General features: G+C 42.4%; 1 protein-coding gene across 2 annotated transcripts in view; it reads right to left on the bottom strand.

Annotated features, from left to right (window-relative positions):
- The window catches only part of LOC137380714 (rab11 family-interacting protein 2), a 120901-nt gene that overhangs the window by 37890 nt on the left and 65684 nt on the right, over positions 1-17327 (bottom strand). For both annotated transcript variants that reach the window (XM_068052985.1, XM_068052986.1), the window contains exons 2-3: positions 11399-11841; positions 1241-1736 (exon numbers count right to left, since the gene is read on the bottom strand). In XM_068052985.1, coding sequence (XP_067909086.1) covers positions 1241-1736; positions 11399-11841 — 939 coding nt within the window. The remainder of the gene's footprint in view (positions 1-1240; positions 1737-11398; positions 11842-17327) is intronic.

Here is a 17327-nt window from a genome sequence, read left to right on the forward strand (position 1 = left end):
CACAAGTTTATTACCCATTGAGTAAAAACATTGTAGCAGACATCCTTTCTTACTCGATTTACTGATTTTGAACTTGTATGCCTGGTATGACAATGCCCGTGCTGTTCTGAATTTTACTTCCTTGTTCCTCCTAAATGGCAAACTTTCTCCCCACACTGTATTAAAACATCAGGACTCAGTTAACTCCTACTCGAAACTGTCCTTTCCCAGTACCTCAAATCATATAACTTCTAGCTCTCCTCAATTTTTCCTTTCCGCTTACTGTAGTCATGCTTTTAAAATCAAATTTAGGTGTTACAATCATCACCAATGGATACCTCATCTCTCAGTCTTTGCAACTTGGGAGACATCCTGTATTATGGCTCAATCCTTCACATTTTTTTCTCAATTAAACTTTGAATGCCACTGAAATGAATCAAGTAGGAAGGAAAAAATTAGATATACCTTCAGATACATATTTTGCAGAGGTCTGTCTACAATGTCCAAGTGGTCCAAACTAGGATTTAAAATTTGCCTGCAAGAATCAGCTGCATCTTTGCTTTAAATATCCATTGACTTTACAACTTGGAGTTCACAACTACCTGCTAAAGAGGTTAAATTATTGACAATAACACCCATAAATCCAATTTCTAGTAGCCAAATTTGAAAAACAATTAAGACTCCTTTTTTGATCTTCTAACCCAATTAGCTAATGAGTGCATGCAGATCTCTCCCAGATCACTGGGAGAGAAGATACTGCATTATGCCCGTTCATAAAATTGTTAAAACAAATTTGATCACGACTAATGAAAATTTTAACTTATAGCCAAGTTGGCAAAAGTCTATATTATTCAAAGCTAAAAAGCTAATCTTTAAAATAAAAAGGAACAGAGAGCCTTTAAGATGGACCCATTACTAGTCTGTTCAAAATTATGTACTTACAACCACAGAACTCTGAGATAATCTGTATTAAGAGCAGTCAAAAGATCACTAGTCTTTACTTATGGAATGTACTATATGTAATGAAACGCTTGTAACAACATATCTAAATCAAATTGAAATGGTTTTTACAGCCAATGATCCAAGACATGTTCAAATATTAAATTTAGTGGTAGCTATGATGTTGGATGGTCTCCATTAGTGAGTTTTACTGTATTGTAATCACCATTGAGTACTGTAGTTGCACAGTAGTAATAATCATATACAGTTGGATGCATAACTCGACAAAGATAAGTTTTTTTTAAAAAAAAAGCTTACTCACCTGGACATACCAACTGTGTTATTGTTTGTAACAAATGGATTTTTGGAATCAAATTCAAAACTGCCATGAAAACTTCCAGAAAATGGGTTCAGTGGTTTTGCATCACTAAAACCATCTGACTTCATGCTGGTAGTCTTTTCAAACTTTTTGACATCTTTCTTGCCAGTCACGCGTGCAAAAAGGCTAATTTTTTCCTTCTCTTTGTCTTTCTTGGCCTCCCTTTTAATTTCCGGATGTCTGTAATTTGCTGTAATACTAGCTTCTAAACTTGCGTCTCTGATCTCCCACGACTCACTGCTGTCAAAAGGATTTCTGCTTCTTGGCAGTGTTGCGGCCTTTTGTGGTACATACATGCCTTGGATTGAAAATGGATCAGTTAGTGACTTTGTTGGATCACGCCCATTCTTTGTGTCAGGAATGAGGTTAAATTGGTCAACTCTGGAGGTGTCCATGCTTTGTGATCTCCTGTGAGGTGATTTTGCTAGGGAGTCACTTCCTGCAATGATTATAATTGGGGAAAAATACTTTAATTTAAGCCTTAATCTATTTTCGATTTAAATTGCACATCAGCAAACCTCAAATAACTGATAAAGTAGCTTGAGAAAGCAACTTCCAAAAGTGGAAAATGCCTATCAAATATAGAGTTTTTTAAGCAAAATATTTTAATGCAATAGTTTTTTATACTTTTGGCTTTCAATTTTAAAGCAAATACTTGTTAAATACTTTGAAAAAAATTTGATTTATTAGAGGAATGTCAGATCAGAACAAGATGATTTTTCAAAAATTTCAAATACAGAGCGAATACAATTATAATTTGTTTGGCATACTTAATGGATCAGTTCCCTTATATGTTATGAAATGTAATGGTAAACTCAAAACAAATGATGGTGGCACAAAATATTGGTTTAATAACCTGTACTACAGAATGCTATGTTCTGTACACAAAAAGCAGGACAAGTCCAACCCGGCCAATTACCGCCCCATCAGTAAAGTGATGCAAGGTGTTATCAACAGTGCCATCAAGCGGGACTTGCTTAGCAATAACCTGCTCAGTGACGCTCAGTTTGGGTTCCGCCAGGGCCACTCAGCTCCTGACCTCATTACAGCCTTGATTCAAACATGGACAAAAGAGCTGAACTCAAAAGGTGAGGAGAGAGTGACTGCCCTTGACATCAAGGCAGCATTTGACCGAGTATGGCATCAAGGAGCCCTAGCAAAACGGAGGTCAATAGGAATTAGGGGGAAAACCCTCCGCTGGCTGGAGTCATACCTAGCGCAAAGGAAGATGGTTGTGGTTGTTGGAGGCCAATCATCTGAGCTCCAGGACATCACTGCAGGAGTTCCTCAGGCCCAACCATCTTCAGCTGCTTCATCAATGACCTTCCTTCAATCAGAAGGTCAGAAGTGGCGATGTTCGCTGATGATTGCACAATGTTCAGCACCATTCACGACTCCTCAGATACTGAAGCAGTCCGTGTAGAAATGCAACAAGACTTGAACAGTATCCAGGCTTGGGCTGATAAGTGGCAAGTAACATTCGCGGCACAGTGGTTAGCACCACAGCCTCACAGCTCCAGCGACCCGGGTTCAATTCTGGGTACTGCCTGTGTGGAGTTTGCAAGTTCTCCCTGTGTCTGCGTGGGTTTCCTCCGGGTGCTCCGGTTTCCTCCCACATGCCAAAGTCTTGCAGGTTGATAGGTAAATTGGCCATTATAAATTGCCCCTAGTATAGGTAGGTGGTAGGGAAATATAGGGACAGGTGGGGATGTGGTAGGAATATGGAATTAGTGTAGGATTAGTATAAATGGGTGGTTTATGGTCGGCGCAGACTCGGTGGGCCGAAGGGCCTGTTTCAGTGCTGTATCTATAAATAAAAAAAATAAATAAAAACAAGTGCCAGGCAATGACTATCTCCAACAAGAGAGAATCTAACCATCTCCCCTTGACATTTAATGGCATTACGGTTGCTGAGTCCCCTACTATCAACATCCTAGGGGCTACCATTGACCAGAAACTGAGCTGGAGTAGCCATATAAATACCGTGGCTACAAGAGCAGGTCAGAGGTTAGAAATCCTGCGGCGAGTAACTCACCTCCTGACTCCCCAAAGCCTGTCCACCATCTACAAGGCACAAGTCAGGAGCGTGATTAAATACTCTCCACTTGCCTGGATGGGTGCAGCTCTAACAACACTCAAGAAGCTGGACACCATCCAGGACAAAGCAGCCCACTTGATTGGCACCCCATCTGCAAACATTCACTCCCTCCACCACCGACGCACAGTGGCAGCTGTGTGTTCCATCTACAAGATGCACTGCAGCAACGCACCAAGGCTCCTTAGACAGCACCTTCCAAACCCATGACCTCTACCAACTAGAAGAACAAGGGCAGCAAATGAATGGGAACACCACCACCTGCAAGTTCCCCTCCACGTCACACACCATCCTGACTTGGAACTATATCGCCGTTCCTTCACTGTCGCTGGGTCAAAATCCTGGAACTCCCTTCCTAACAGCACTGTGGGTATACCTACCCCACATGGACTGCAGCGGTTCAAGAAGGCAGCTCACCAACACCTTTTCAAAGGCAATTAGGGATGGGCAATAAATGCTGGCCTGGCCAGCGATGCCCACATCCCATACATGAATAAAAAAACCTCCCTTCCCTCTCCACACCTCATCTAAACCCACTCTACTATAGAACAGTACAGCAAAGATGGCCATTCTGCCCATCAAATCTGGGCTGGCTCTTTCAGAAAGCAATGCAGTTAGTCAGTCCCCCATATTCCTTTCCCCTTTAAATATTTATCCAATTCTCTTTTGAAGGCTACCATTGAATCTGTATCCACCATCCTATTAGACAGTGCATTCCAAATCCTAACTGCTTGTGGTGTAAAAAAAAAAGGTTTTCCTCATGTTACCTCTGGTTCTTTTGTCAATCACCTTAAAAATCTGTGCCCTCTGGTTATCAGCCCTTCAGCTAATGGAAACACTTATCGAATCTCCTCTTAGCAATTATCACCTTTAGAGCAGAGAAGGCTATGTCCCAATACCATCAGGATTTAAAGCGCAGACTGCCTCAGCTCATTTGCTGCTGAAACCCTCATTCATGCTTTTGTTACCTCTAGACTTGATTATTCTGACTTGCCCCTGGCCAGCCTCTCATCTTCCTCGTTTTCAAATCTCTCCATAGCCTCACCCCTTCCCACCTCTCTAACCTCCTCCAACCTTACAACTCTCAGATTTCTGCACTCCTCCGATTCAGGCCTCTTGCACACCCAGACTTTAAATCGCCCCACTACTGGTAGATCTGCCTTCAGCTGCCTAGAGCCTAAGATCTGAAATTCCCTCCCTAAATCTCTACCTTCCTTTCCTCCTTTAAGACACTTATACAAACCAACCCCTTTTCCAAGCTTGTCACCTGCCTTAATAGCTCATGTGGCTCAGTGTCAAATTTGTTTGATAACGCTCCTGTGAAGCGCCTTGGGCCAGTTACTACATTAAGAGTGCTATATAAATATATGTTGTGGTCGAAAACTTCAAACTTTTATTCACTGGTTGAAACTGCATTTTCCTCATTAATCACAGTAGGAGGAATAATCCTAAATTTCAGTTAACAGTAAACTTTCCAGTATTGGAGCTACTTATAGAATCAAAAGAATGTTACATCAGAGAAACAAATCATTCAGTCCATCAAGTGGACACCAGTACTTATCCTTCATGAATCAACTTAGTCTAATCTCATTATAATCCATACCATAGAATAGGATAGACCCTGGTTCAAGGAACTATCAAAACTGCTTTTTAAAAGCACTCTTGGACTCCACTTCAATAGTTTGTGGCTAGTTATTCCACATTCTAACAACCATCTGTGGAAAACTAACCCCTCATTACTATCTTGCTGACCAACAGAAACATCTATCTCTACTCATCCCATCATAATCCTAATAAAGGAGGAAAAAACCCAAGCCTCTCTTTATAAATCCTTCTTATTCCTCCTTTGAACCATTTTCCCTGGTAACATCCTAGTGAATCTACACTGCAATTTGGCCATTACTTTTATATTGTTCCTACAATCATCAAGATTTAACTAATTTTAAAGGAATATTTCACAATCTTAAATACTAAAGCTTATTGTAAGAACGAGAAGCAGGAGGAGGCCATTCGCCTCCCCCCTCCCGAGCCTGCTCTGCCATTCAATAAGATCAAGGTTGATCTGACTGTGGCCTCAACCTCACTTTCCTGCCTGCTCCCCCGTAACCCTCGACTCCCTTGTAGATCAAAATTCTGTCTAGCTCAACCATGAAGCTATTCATTCAATGACCCAGCCTCACTATTCTTTGGGGTAGAGAATTCCAAAGATTAACAACCCTCAGAGGAAATTCCTCCTCATCTCCATCTTAAATGGGAGACCCCTTATTCTGAAACTGTAACCCCTAGTTCGAGATTCCCCTACAAGGGGAAACATCCTCTCAGCATCTACCTTGTCAAGCCCCCTCAGAATCTTGTGTTTTAATAAGATCTCCTCTCATTATTCTAAAGGCCAATGAATATCGGCTCAACCTGCTCAAACTTTCCTCAAAGTAGGTTAAGAAGGGGCTGTCTTATGATCCAGAATTCTAAGTGTTCGTAGTCTTTAAGGACTACATAAAATCAGACTAGAGTATGTGGCAAAAGGGAATGAAAGGTAGAGATTCATCCTTGGCCCCTCTTCTTTCTCATGAACAGGCAGCCCCTTGGAGACATCATCTATAGACTTGGGATCGCTTTTGCATGTATGCTGATGACAACCAGCTCTGATTTCTCTATTTCCCAACTGTTTCTCTACTGCAAAACTGCTTGTTCAACATTTTATTTTAGATGAGTTGTAATTTTCTCCAACTAAACAGTGGGAAGAGTAAAGCATGTCTTCAGATCCGAACAAACTCTGTACTCTCACTACAGACTTCAACCTCTACCTGACCAGGCTTAATGATTGCTCAAGCATGAAAATGCACGCTAAAGTTATTAACAGAATTTCTCACCCTACATCTTCTCCATCACAAAGACCACCTGCTTACATCCCCATAACACCACTTGCCTTCCCCTCTACTTCAGCCAACATGCCTCTGGCCCCCTCATCTTGACACGCGTTTACTCCAGTGCTCTTCCAATCAGTAAACTGCAGCTGTTTCAAAACTCGGATACCCATATTCTATCAGACACCAAGTCATTCTCACCCATCACATCAGTTCTTGATGACCTGTAGTGGCTCCCTTTCCCCAAAGACCCCAATTAAAATTCTCATCTTGGTGTTAAAATCCCTTGATGATCCCAGTTCTCTCCATCTGTAACGTCCCCTGGAACTACAACCTCCAACCACCAACTGGTTGTTTCCCTGACTCCAGCCTCATACTTATCACAGAATCATTACAGCATAGGAGGCGGCAATTTGGCCCATCGTGTCCATGCCATTTCTCTGCAAGAGCCACGCAGTGTCCATGCCATTCTTCTTTTACCCGGAGCGCTGAAAATTTTCTCTTTGGATTTATCCAGTTCTCTTTTGAAAGCCTCGATTGAAGCTGCCCCCACCACACTCTCAGGCAGTGCAATCCAGATCCTAACCACCGACATGTAAAAACAGAGCTTTTCCTCATGTCGCTGTTGCTTCTTTTGCCTATCACCTTAAATCAGTGTCCTCTGGTTCTGGATTCTACTGCCAATGGGAACAATTTCTCCCTATCTACTCTGTCCAGACCACTCATGATTTTGAGCATGTATATCAATTCTCTTAATCTTCTCTTCTGGAAGAAGAACAGCCTCAGCTTCTCCAACTTATCCACATAACTGAAGCTCTTCACCCCTAGAACAATTTTAGTGAATCTTTTCTGCACCCTCTTTAATGCCTTCACATCCTTCCTAAAGTGGCAGATGAAATTTAATGCAGAAAAGTGCGAAGTGATTCATTTTGGTAGGAAGAACGAAGAGAGGCAATATAAATTAAAGGGTTTAATTCTAAAGGGGTTGCAGGAGCAAAAGGGCCTGGTGGTATATGTGCACTTACTTATCCCTCTCCTGAACACTGGTGGGTGTGTTTTCAGCTGCCTAATTTCCATACTATGGAATTACCTCCCTAAACCCCCTCCACCACTGTCATCTCCTTTAAGACCTTCATAAAATCTACTTTTACTAATCTTCTGACCTTTCCTTCCTTGGGTCAGTGTCTGTTTTTTCCCCTGGTAACAATGGCTCCCATCTCACTCTTCCACTTTTAGACAAACAGCAGGAATTGGTATTGGTTTGGTGCTCAAAAATACAACAGGTGTATAAAGCAGGCAGATGTACAAACCAAACGGATTACATACACAGAAACACTCAGTCCAAAGAGAGATTCTGGGCTGAATTTTATTTGGGCGCCCTTTCAACACAGCAGGGTGCCCGCATTTAGCGGCCGCCGCAGAGCCCCCGCGATATTATGTGCGGGGGCTCATTAGCATCACTGCGCCGAGTCTCTTCACAACACCACCCCCCCCCCACCCCTCAACTATTACATGGGGAGAGGCGGGGCATTCGGCGCAGTGCGAGAGATTTTGACAGCTGTGCTATGGCCCTATTTTAAGCGCTCCAGCACCTGCTTCCTGACAACTGTAAAGAAATACGTACCTGACTGCTGAAGAGTGGGCTGCTGTCTATCTGGCAGCAAAGCAAAAAGTGCTGGAGAAACTCAGCAGGTCAGGCAGAATTAACTTGACCAAGTTCACAGACCTGAAAGTTAACTCTGTTTCTCTCCACAATGCTGCCTGACCTGCCGAGTTACCCCAGCACTTTCTGCTTTGCTGCCATATATTTACCCTGCTGTGTCCCAGTGTCCTGTGAAGTTGCGATCCTCTTCTTCCACTCAAGTGTAACATTCCTTCTTGTAGGCGTGCTGCACCTGGGTGAATAATCTTAATTTGGCACATTCCAGGACATGAGACTAAAATATACCATCAAAGGCAAATACACAACAGAAAAAAAAAACATAATTGAAGAACAATTACCTACCATGAACATCTAATCATCTGACTGTGAAAAGCCACAGACTAATATGCATTTGGAATCTGTATTCATTTCTCTGCAAACTGTTATGTGAAAATACATGTAACTGCAATATATGATCTTTGTTAAAAAAAAACAGAAAAATATGTTCATATTCTAGATGCATTGCCAACTAGAAATATTACAATAAATATGATCAGCTGCTGCAGAAGCAAAGTGTTCGTGAACACATGTCGATGTGTAATAGTTGAAAAACCATGACAACAGCACAGATTTCCTCACTAGTCCTGCGTTGGTTTTCAAATATGTGCAAGACAAACCTTGCAGCCAGAATTTAAAGCAGTTACATGGTGGAGTCACCTTTGCATTTAAAGGACTACACCAAAAGCCGAGGATGGCAGAGGGGTACTCTAGGTTCGCTCCAAAGTTCAGCGATGCCTCCCTGCTCACTCTCGTCCAGGCTGTGTGGGCAAGATGGGAGGTCCTTTTCACCAGCGACGGTAAGAAGAGGCCCTCCCGCCTGAACAAGGCAGTCTGGCTGGTGATGACAGAGGAAGTGAATAGCCTTGGGGCCATCTGCTATCAAAGGGTCCAATGCCGGAAGGGGATGCACAAGCACTCCTCCAGCCAGCTGGGGTCCGCTAGGCCTCGTGTGCACAGGGTCATCCACAGCCAAAGGGCAATCAGATCAGCAGCCATCCTCCAGTCAGGATGCTAGCGCAGATGTTGCACCAAGAAGGGGCAACCTCTCCGTTTACAGAGAACACACTGACTCAAATGGGAATGCACGGGTGTCACAGAAATGTAAGTACGTCTTTCACTAAATGTTCCTCACCAACATACGTGTCCTTTTCTCTGTGTGAATGATGTGTGCCAGCATGTAGCGCCAATGTCACATCCCTTTGCCACTGTTGGCCCTTCAGAAGAGCCAACGTATGCATTAACATTGCCATGCCACCATTACTCATCAGCGTCTCCACGGATGCAGTGACATGGACATTGGCTCAGTCAGCTGCCGCCTCTAATGGTTTACATAGGGATGCTGCAGATGTGGACTGGTGCACAGCAGGTGAGAGAGGGTGGTGCATGGCCTGCAGAGCTCATGTTGGAGCAGACAGCCTTTGTCCGATAAGCCGTACATCCCTACCTCAATGCTAGTGCTGCGCGCAGAGCCTGGGTGCCATCTGCCCTCCCATGCGTCTTTCATTTTGTAGGTCTTCAGCGTCCTCATAGTCTAAGAAGGAATCCTGTTGACTTCTCTCCTCATCATGCTAGGCCTGGCCCCTATTGGGTGCGTAGTTGTGCAGAGCAGCAAAGAAAGGAGCTGGCCTTTCTGGCCCGTACTACAGGGCATCACCCTATCCATCCAGGCATTGAAAGCGCTCTTTCAGCACGGAGACGTGTCGCCACCCTCTCTACATGTGCAATCGCCTGTGACACAGGTACTCTGACATCCGATGGCATGTCAATATATTCAAGAAGGAGATGGATATATTTCTTAATGCCAAAGGGATCAAGGGATATGGGGAGAAAGTGAGAACAGGGTACTGAATTAGGCGATCAGCCATGATCTTTTTTGAATGGCAGAGCAGGCCCGAAGGGCCAAATGGCCTACTCCTGCTCCTATTTTCTATGCTTCTATGTGGGGCCTGTAAATGCAAGGCAATCGTAATGGTGAGCTCCCTTTGGGGGCTGCTGTTCATGACTGGGGGCCTCTACGTGGATCGCATCTGCCTATAGATTTGCCTCTGGTGCATACGGATCCTCACGAGCAGAGGATCACACAATGTAGGCTGAGATATGCCTATTTCCATGTGATAAATAATGTTGAACCCTTCATGTATTCAAAGGTTCCTAACAGGGCAGGGATTGGTGTTGATGGGTACATCAGCTGCTTTCCTGGATCAACTATGTGCCATGTCATGGCATTGCCCATCTTGGCCAACAGAATAGCACAGCATGACCGCATCAAGATCTTACCAGCTGAATCGATTGCCCCCACCATCCATATAACCATCATGCTCCTATCCTTTCGGGCACCCTCCCCACACGCAGGGTGACGAGAGTGCCATCGCTTCTTCACAAACACAAACAAATGCAGAGTGTACACTGTTTACAGAGAGAGGGTACACAGTACCTCCCTTCATGCCTGCAGAGCTTTCCCTCCAGTAATCCCACACTCCCTCCACCCTTCAAGATTGCAGAGCTGTGACCCCTGTAATCCCCCCATCTCCCTTCCAGTATACAGAGTGAGACCCCGTGATTCCCCCCTCCCTCCTGGTTCTGCAGAGTGAGACCCCTGTGCAACCCCCCACCAACCCAGTATGCAGAGTGAGACCCCTGTAATCCCCCCCTCCCTTTATGAATGCAGAGCGAGACCCCGGAGAATGGAACTTGCCTTCTGTCGCGAAACCTTCTGCCTCCGATGACCTGTTGGCTGTTCAAATCTGAACGGGTCAGCACGTGACGGCCGCCCGTTCAAAGTAAAATCAGGAAGTGTCCATGAAAAGGTGGCGGGCTGCATAATCTGCAGAGGTAAGTACCGTTTAACATATTCTAATTGGGGTGCTGCTGCCTTGCGACATGGGAGGGGGGGGTGGGGGGGAGCCACATCAGGGCTCCCCCTGCCGCCGGTAATTTGTGGCGGCCCTTCTCGATGGCGCGGGTTCAGGCGGGCCTCTCCCCGCAGAACTTTACCTGCCCCCGTGCTACGACCTGCGGCATTGAGGGGCCGGTAAAATTCAGCCCTCTACGGGCTTACATGACTTGCTTGTTTCAGAAAGTATCGCGGCCACATCAGGAGATGGGTGCTTAATCCAGGTTACAGTAAAATAGTTTCAATTCAAATCAGTTCAAAAACTATAATAAAAACTCCCTACCACAAGTAAACTGTTTCATGATGTTGCATGTTTTGCTATTAATTCATGCAGTCATTCTGTATTATACTTTGTTTTCATTTTTTCTACTTACTGCCAATGTTTTCTCTATCCTATACAGATTAGTCTTAAAAGCTCATAAAAGCCAAACCTGAAGATATTGCCTACGTTAGGAAGCAAGTTAGTTTTAGACCACTTTTTAAAAAAAAAGTGAATTGAAATGTGTATTTAAAAACAATATAATTAGCTTTTTGTGAACAGACTTACCCCTTTCTTCACAGGTGTGAAGAGAATCTGAAGGAGGAGGTTTGTAGACTACATGGCCTATGGTATTGGATTTAATTTTTTCCAGTGATGGGCGGGGACCAGGTAAATCTGACATTGACTGGGCAGATAGTAGTCTTTGAGGTCCCAATAGGAAGGCTCTTTTTGGCTTTGATTTGAGCTGTTTATCTATTTCCAAAGCTTCTTGATCAGGGTTAGCAGATGTTGTACTTGGAATGATTGCAGAGGAATGGTCAGAAAAAGTGGCATCGTTTTTCCTTCCCTTCATTTTGTCTTTCAGTTTGGCAAAAGGGGACCTTGTTTTATCCTTCATGGAAAGATCAAACATACTTGCAGTCATGTTGTTTCGCATAAACTGGATGCAAACTTGGATTGCGCCTCTTTCTTTTGACTTCTTTCCTTGTTTAGACTCTAATTTGAACCACCTAAAACACAGAACATAGAACTTGTTATTGTGGATATGAACTGATACAATTACAAATATTAAGGCCGTCTTAGACTCAGGTTAGCTCAGCACCATAGTGTGAAGTAAAATAATTACAGTCATCGCATTTTTAAAGGAGAAACATTATCTTCTTTAAAAACGTAATGGCTGTGGTTACATATACACATTGTATAGTTACCATTCCTTAAGGTACATGTCCACTTTATGCATTAGGATTAGTCTAAAGCAATTGTCAAAAAAGAGATACTAGGACTGTACACTGTATATTAAAAAAAAACCAAATGCTTAATTGTTTTTCTATGTTCAGATGAAGGGCCTTTTGGATATTTTGATTACATATTTTATATAAAAAGAGTGTGACTCAGGCAGAGTAATGAGAATATCAAAAATATTTATGCAGGTATCAGTACACTGAAGTTGGGTACAGTTTGTAATGTACTCAGGTCTTAGCATAATGCATTAAGTATAAAACTTAATTTTTAAAAATTTGTCTGGCTTAAGAATTTGCATCTTGTATTTTGGACAGTTTTGTCATCTAATTTTCAGTCTTTTATTATCAATGACATGCCTTCAGCTCAAATATTAACCATCACATGACAGACTTAAGCGCCTTCTATTTTTATTCCTACTACTTTTGCTACATTAAATTCATTCAGCAAGAAGGGAATTTGAAATAAGGTCTCGTCTCCCAGGTTACCATCATATGACAAATATGTAGATTTTGTTTATAGTAGCAGGCTAAGGACATTAACTTGTACTCAACTCAGTAAATAAAAAATTTGAAATTAAAATTTAAAATCATTCATGTATGATATAAACTGAATTATTTCCAAGCGACCTCCTTTATTATAATCCCCTTAGTATTTTCAGATATTATCTGCGTTCTCTAAGACAGCCTTGATCGATGTCAAGTTTTGTCTTTGTTTACTGTTTTTAAAAGAAACAGAATTTTAGTTAACTTACTATACAGACATATCAGTGTGTACCATCTACAAGATGCACTACAGCAACGCACCAAGGCTCCTGAGACTGCACCTTCCAAACCCACGACCTCTACCAACTGGAAGGACAAGGGCAGAAAATGCATGGGACCATCACCACCTGCAAGTTCTCCTCCAAGTCACACCATCCTGACTTGGAACTATATCGCCATTCTTTCATTGTCGCTGTGTCAAAGTCCAGAAACTCCCTTCCTAACAGCACTGTGAGTGTACCTACCTGACATGGACTGCAGAGGTTCAAGGCAGCTCACCACCACCTTCTCAAGGGCAATTAGGGATGGGCAATAAACGCTGGCCTAGCCAGCAACACCCACATCCCATTAATGAATAAAAGAAAAAAATCCACATACAGGCTTACTTCTATTTTTTTTGCAATATTACTTGACTGTCATCATCATTGGCAATCCCTCGTGTCATAAGAACAAGGAGCAGGAGTAGGCAATTCAGCCCCTCGAGCCTGCTCCGCCATTCAATACGATCATGGCTGATCTCATCTCGACCTCAACTCCACTTTCCTGCCTGTTCTCCATAACCCTTCAACCCATTACTAATTAAAAATCTGTCTATCTCCTCCTTAAATTTATTCAATGTCCCAGCATCCACCGCACTCTGGGGTAGTGTATTCCACAGACTCACGACCCTTTGAGAGAAGTAAAATCTCCTCATCTCAGTTTTAAATCTGCTACCCCTTATCCTAAAACGATGACCTCTCGTTCTAGATTGCCCCACCAGAGGAAACATCCTCTCTATGTCTTTGTCAATCCCCTTAATCATCTTATATACCTCAATTAGATCTCCTCTCATTCTTCTAAACTCTAGAGAGTAAAGGCCTAAACTGCTCAATCTCTCTTCATAAGACAAACCCCTCATCCCTGGAATCAATCTAGTGAAGCTCCTCTGAACTGCCTCCAATGCGATTACATCCTTCCTCAAATAAGGGGACCAAGACTGTACACAATACTCCAGCTGCGGTCTCACTAATGCCTTGTACAGTTGCAGCAACACTTCCCTACTTTTATGCTCTATCCCTTTAGCAATAAATGCCAAAATTCCATTTGCCTTCCTTATTACCTGCTGTACCTTCTTAGAGATACAGCACTGAAACAGGCCCTTCGGCCCACTGAGTCTGTGCCGACCATCAACCACCCATTTACACTAATCCTACACTAATTCCATATTCCTACCACATCCCCATCTGTCCCTATATTTCCCTACCACCTACCTATACTAGGGGCAATTTATAATAGCCAATTTACCTATCAACCTGCAAGTCTTTGGCATGTGGGAGGATACTAGCTTTCTGCAAATCATGCACGAGGATACTCAGATCCCTCTGCACCGAAGCACTCTGAAGTTTCTCTCCATTTAGATAATAATTTGCCTTTCTATTCTTTCGACCAAAATGGATAACCTCACACTTATCCATCTGCCAAATTTTAGCTCATTCACCTAACCTATCCAAATCCATTTGTAAATTTCTGATTTCTTTATTGCAACTTACTATCCCACCTATTTTAGTGTCATCTGCAAATTTGGCGATGGTATCTTATATCCCTGCATCCAAGTCATTAATATAGATTGTAAATAGTTGGGGCTCGAGGACCGAACCCTGTGGCACCCCACTAATTACATCTTGCCAACCAGAAAAAGAACCATTTATCCTGACTCTGTTTTCTGTTGGTTAGCAAATCTTCTATCCAAGCCAATAAATTGCCCCTAACCCCATGTGATCTTACCTTGTGTATTAATCTTGTGTGCAGCACCTCATCAAATGCCTTCTGGAAGTCCAGATATACTACATCTACAGGATCCCCATTATCCACTTTACTTGTTAAATCTTCGAAGAACTCTTAGCAAATTAGTCAAACATGATTTACCCTTTATAAAACCATGCTGACTCTGATGGATTGCATTTTGACTTTCTAAATGTCCTGTTATTACTTGCTTAATAATGGATTCCAACAATTTTCCAATGACAGATGTTAAATTAACTGGTCTATACTTTCCTACTTTCTGCCTCCCTCCCTTTTTGAATAAGGGCATTATATTAGCATTTTTCCAATCCACTGGAACCTTCCTCCCACCCAGGAAATTTTGGGATATTATAACCAACGGATCCACTATCTCCGCTGCCACTTCCTTTAAGACCCTAGGATGTAGGCCATATGGCCCTGGGAACTTGTCTGCCTTCAATCCCAATAGATTGCTCAGTACTTTTTCCCTAGTGATGATGATTGTTCTAAGTTCCTCCCTTTCTATAATCCCCACATTGCCTGTTACTATTGGGATGGTAATGGTGTCCTCCACCGTGAAAACGGAGGCAAAATACTGATTTAGTCTCTCCACCATTTCTGTGTTCCCCACTGTTAACTCCCCAGTCTCATCCTCCAAGGGACCAACATTCACTTTAGCTACTCTATCCCTTTTATATACTTATAGAAGCTTTTGCTATCTGTTTTTATATTTTGCGCCAGTTTTCTTTCATAATTTACCTTTGCTCTTTTTATTACTTTTTAGTAACCTTTTGTTGATCTTTAAAAGTTTCCCAATTTTCCAGCCTGCCATTGGCCTTTGCAATATGGTGTCGAAGATGATTCTTTTTTGTGGATGGCTGGGTGAAAGTAAGATGTCAGTGCTGACTGTGGGTTTGTAGATGGCTTACGAGTCCCACCTTAGTCTTACAGGCTCTCCTACCGTGAAGTCATCGGCTGTCGGCTGGTAGAGGTGGTGGCAGATCGTTGGCTCTAGCAGCTGCCCTCCTTCTCCGCCTCTCCCACTGTTCTCTCTCAGTGGCTGCTCTTGTTGATTGGAATGTTTTGACACCATTTTTGATGATGAATCGCCATTTTGGTCATGAGTGGACATCTGCTTCCCATGTGTTGATGTTAATAAAGCAGAACTTCATGAAGACTTTGAGACTGACTTTGAAAGGTTTCCTTTGGCACTGTGTGAATGGGCTCTTTGTGTAGTTCTGAGTACCTATTTGGGTAGCCTTGAGTCGGGCATTCTAAAAGACACCAAGACAGCCCCTTCTACTAGACTCTACTGCAAGTGTATAATGTGAACAGTTGAAACACTAAGACTAGATTTTAACATAGAACAGTACAGCACAGTACAGGCCCTTCGGCCCACGATGTTGTGCCGAACCTTTAACCTACTCTAAGATCAAACTAACTACCTACCCTTCATTCTACTATCATCCATGTACCTATCCAAGAGTCTCTTAAATGCCCCTAACGTATCTGCTTCTACTGCCACCGCTGGCAACGCATTCCACGCACCCACCACTCTCTGTGTAAAGAACCTACCTCTGACATCTCCCCGAAACCTTCCTCCAATCACCTTAAAATTATGCCCCCTGGTGATAGCCCTTTCCACCCTGGGAAAAAGTCTCTGACTATCCACTCTATTTTAATTCACTACTTACAGCTATTGGTTATTTTGGTTTCCATTTTGGAGATGGGCAGTCTCAAATGATGGGTTGCAAGCCAAATTCTTGTAAACTAATTTCACAAAGTTAATACTGGATTTCAATACCAAGTGAGCTAAGCTAATTTGACGAAGGCTAAACAATATTGAGGACATACCAATTGTTCTTTCCAAATTGTAGTACAACTATTTCAGGTGAAGTCTGATATAAAACTACACAAATATACTGGTGAGCAGCAAGCAAGATAAGCACTATAACTCCTGAAGGATGATTTCAGGTGAGCAATGGTAAGAAATTACATATTTTACAAAATATACAGTTTTCACAATTAAAACCTTTTCCCTCCCTCTTTTAGAAGCACTTCTTAGTTCAGCAAGGGGATGCATGCATAATAGGAGTCAAGAAAGACAAAGTTTGCATTTTATAAAGAAAGATAATTATACAGATAGATATGGATAAACACACTTGTATGATAACACATCCAGGATGTTTACATGTCTGTGTATCCTACGTATATCAGTTCTGCTGAAAGGTCACAGACCTGAAACGTTAACTCTGTTTCTCTCTTCAAAGATGCTGCCAGATCTGCTGACTTCTTCCAGCACTTTGTTTTTATTTTTGTGTATCCTTCCCCATATTTAACATTTCTTGCATCTACATCAATATGAAATTAATTCTGAACTATAACCTATAGTCATATCAGACGGCACGCAGTACCAAACCATCTGGGACTTTACCACAAAGATTTAGTAATGCAACGACATTTCACATGACAAGTTACAGTATCTCTGTACCTGATTATTACAGCACGCTTAAAATTAATGAATGTACACTAGCTATTAGTTCAACATCACATCAGTTGTTGACTTGACTGTTAAAATATTCAAAATTAACTAAGATACAGAATTTAAGCCTAATTGCACAAGCTGACCTCCAGTATATTCTGGATAAAAATTCCATTCCTTTATATTTTTGGACATGATGGAAAATGCTACCACAATCCTTAGTGTGCCATTAAAAACAAATCTTACCAAA

This window comes from Heterodontus francisci, chromosome 20, assembly GCF_036365525.1.
Source record: "Heterodontus francisci isolate sHetFra1 chromosome 20, sHetFra1.hap1, whole genome shotgun sequence".
Classification (NCBI taxonomy): Eukaryota; Metazoa; Chordata; class Chondrichthyes; order Heterodontiformes; family Heterodontidae; genus Heterodontus; species Heterodontus francisci.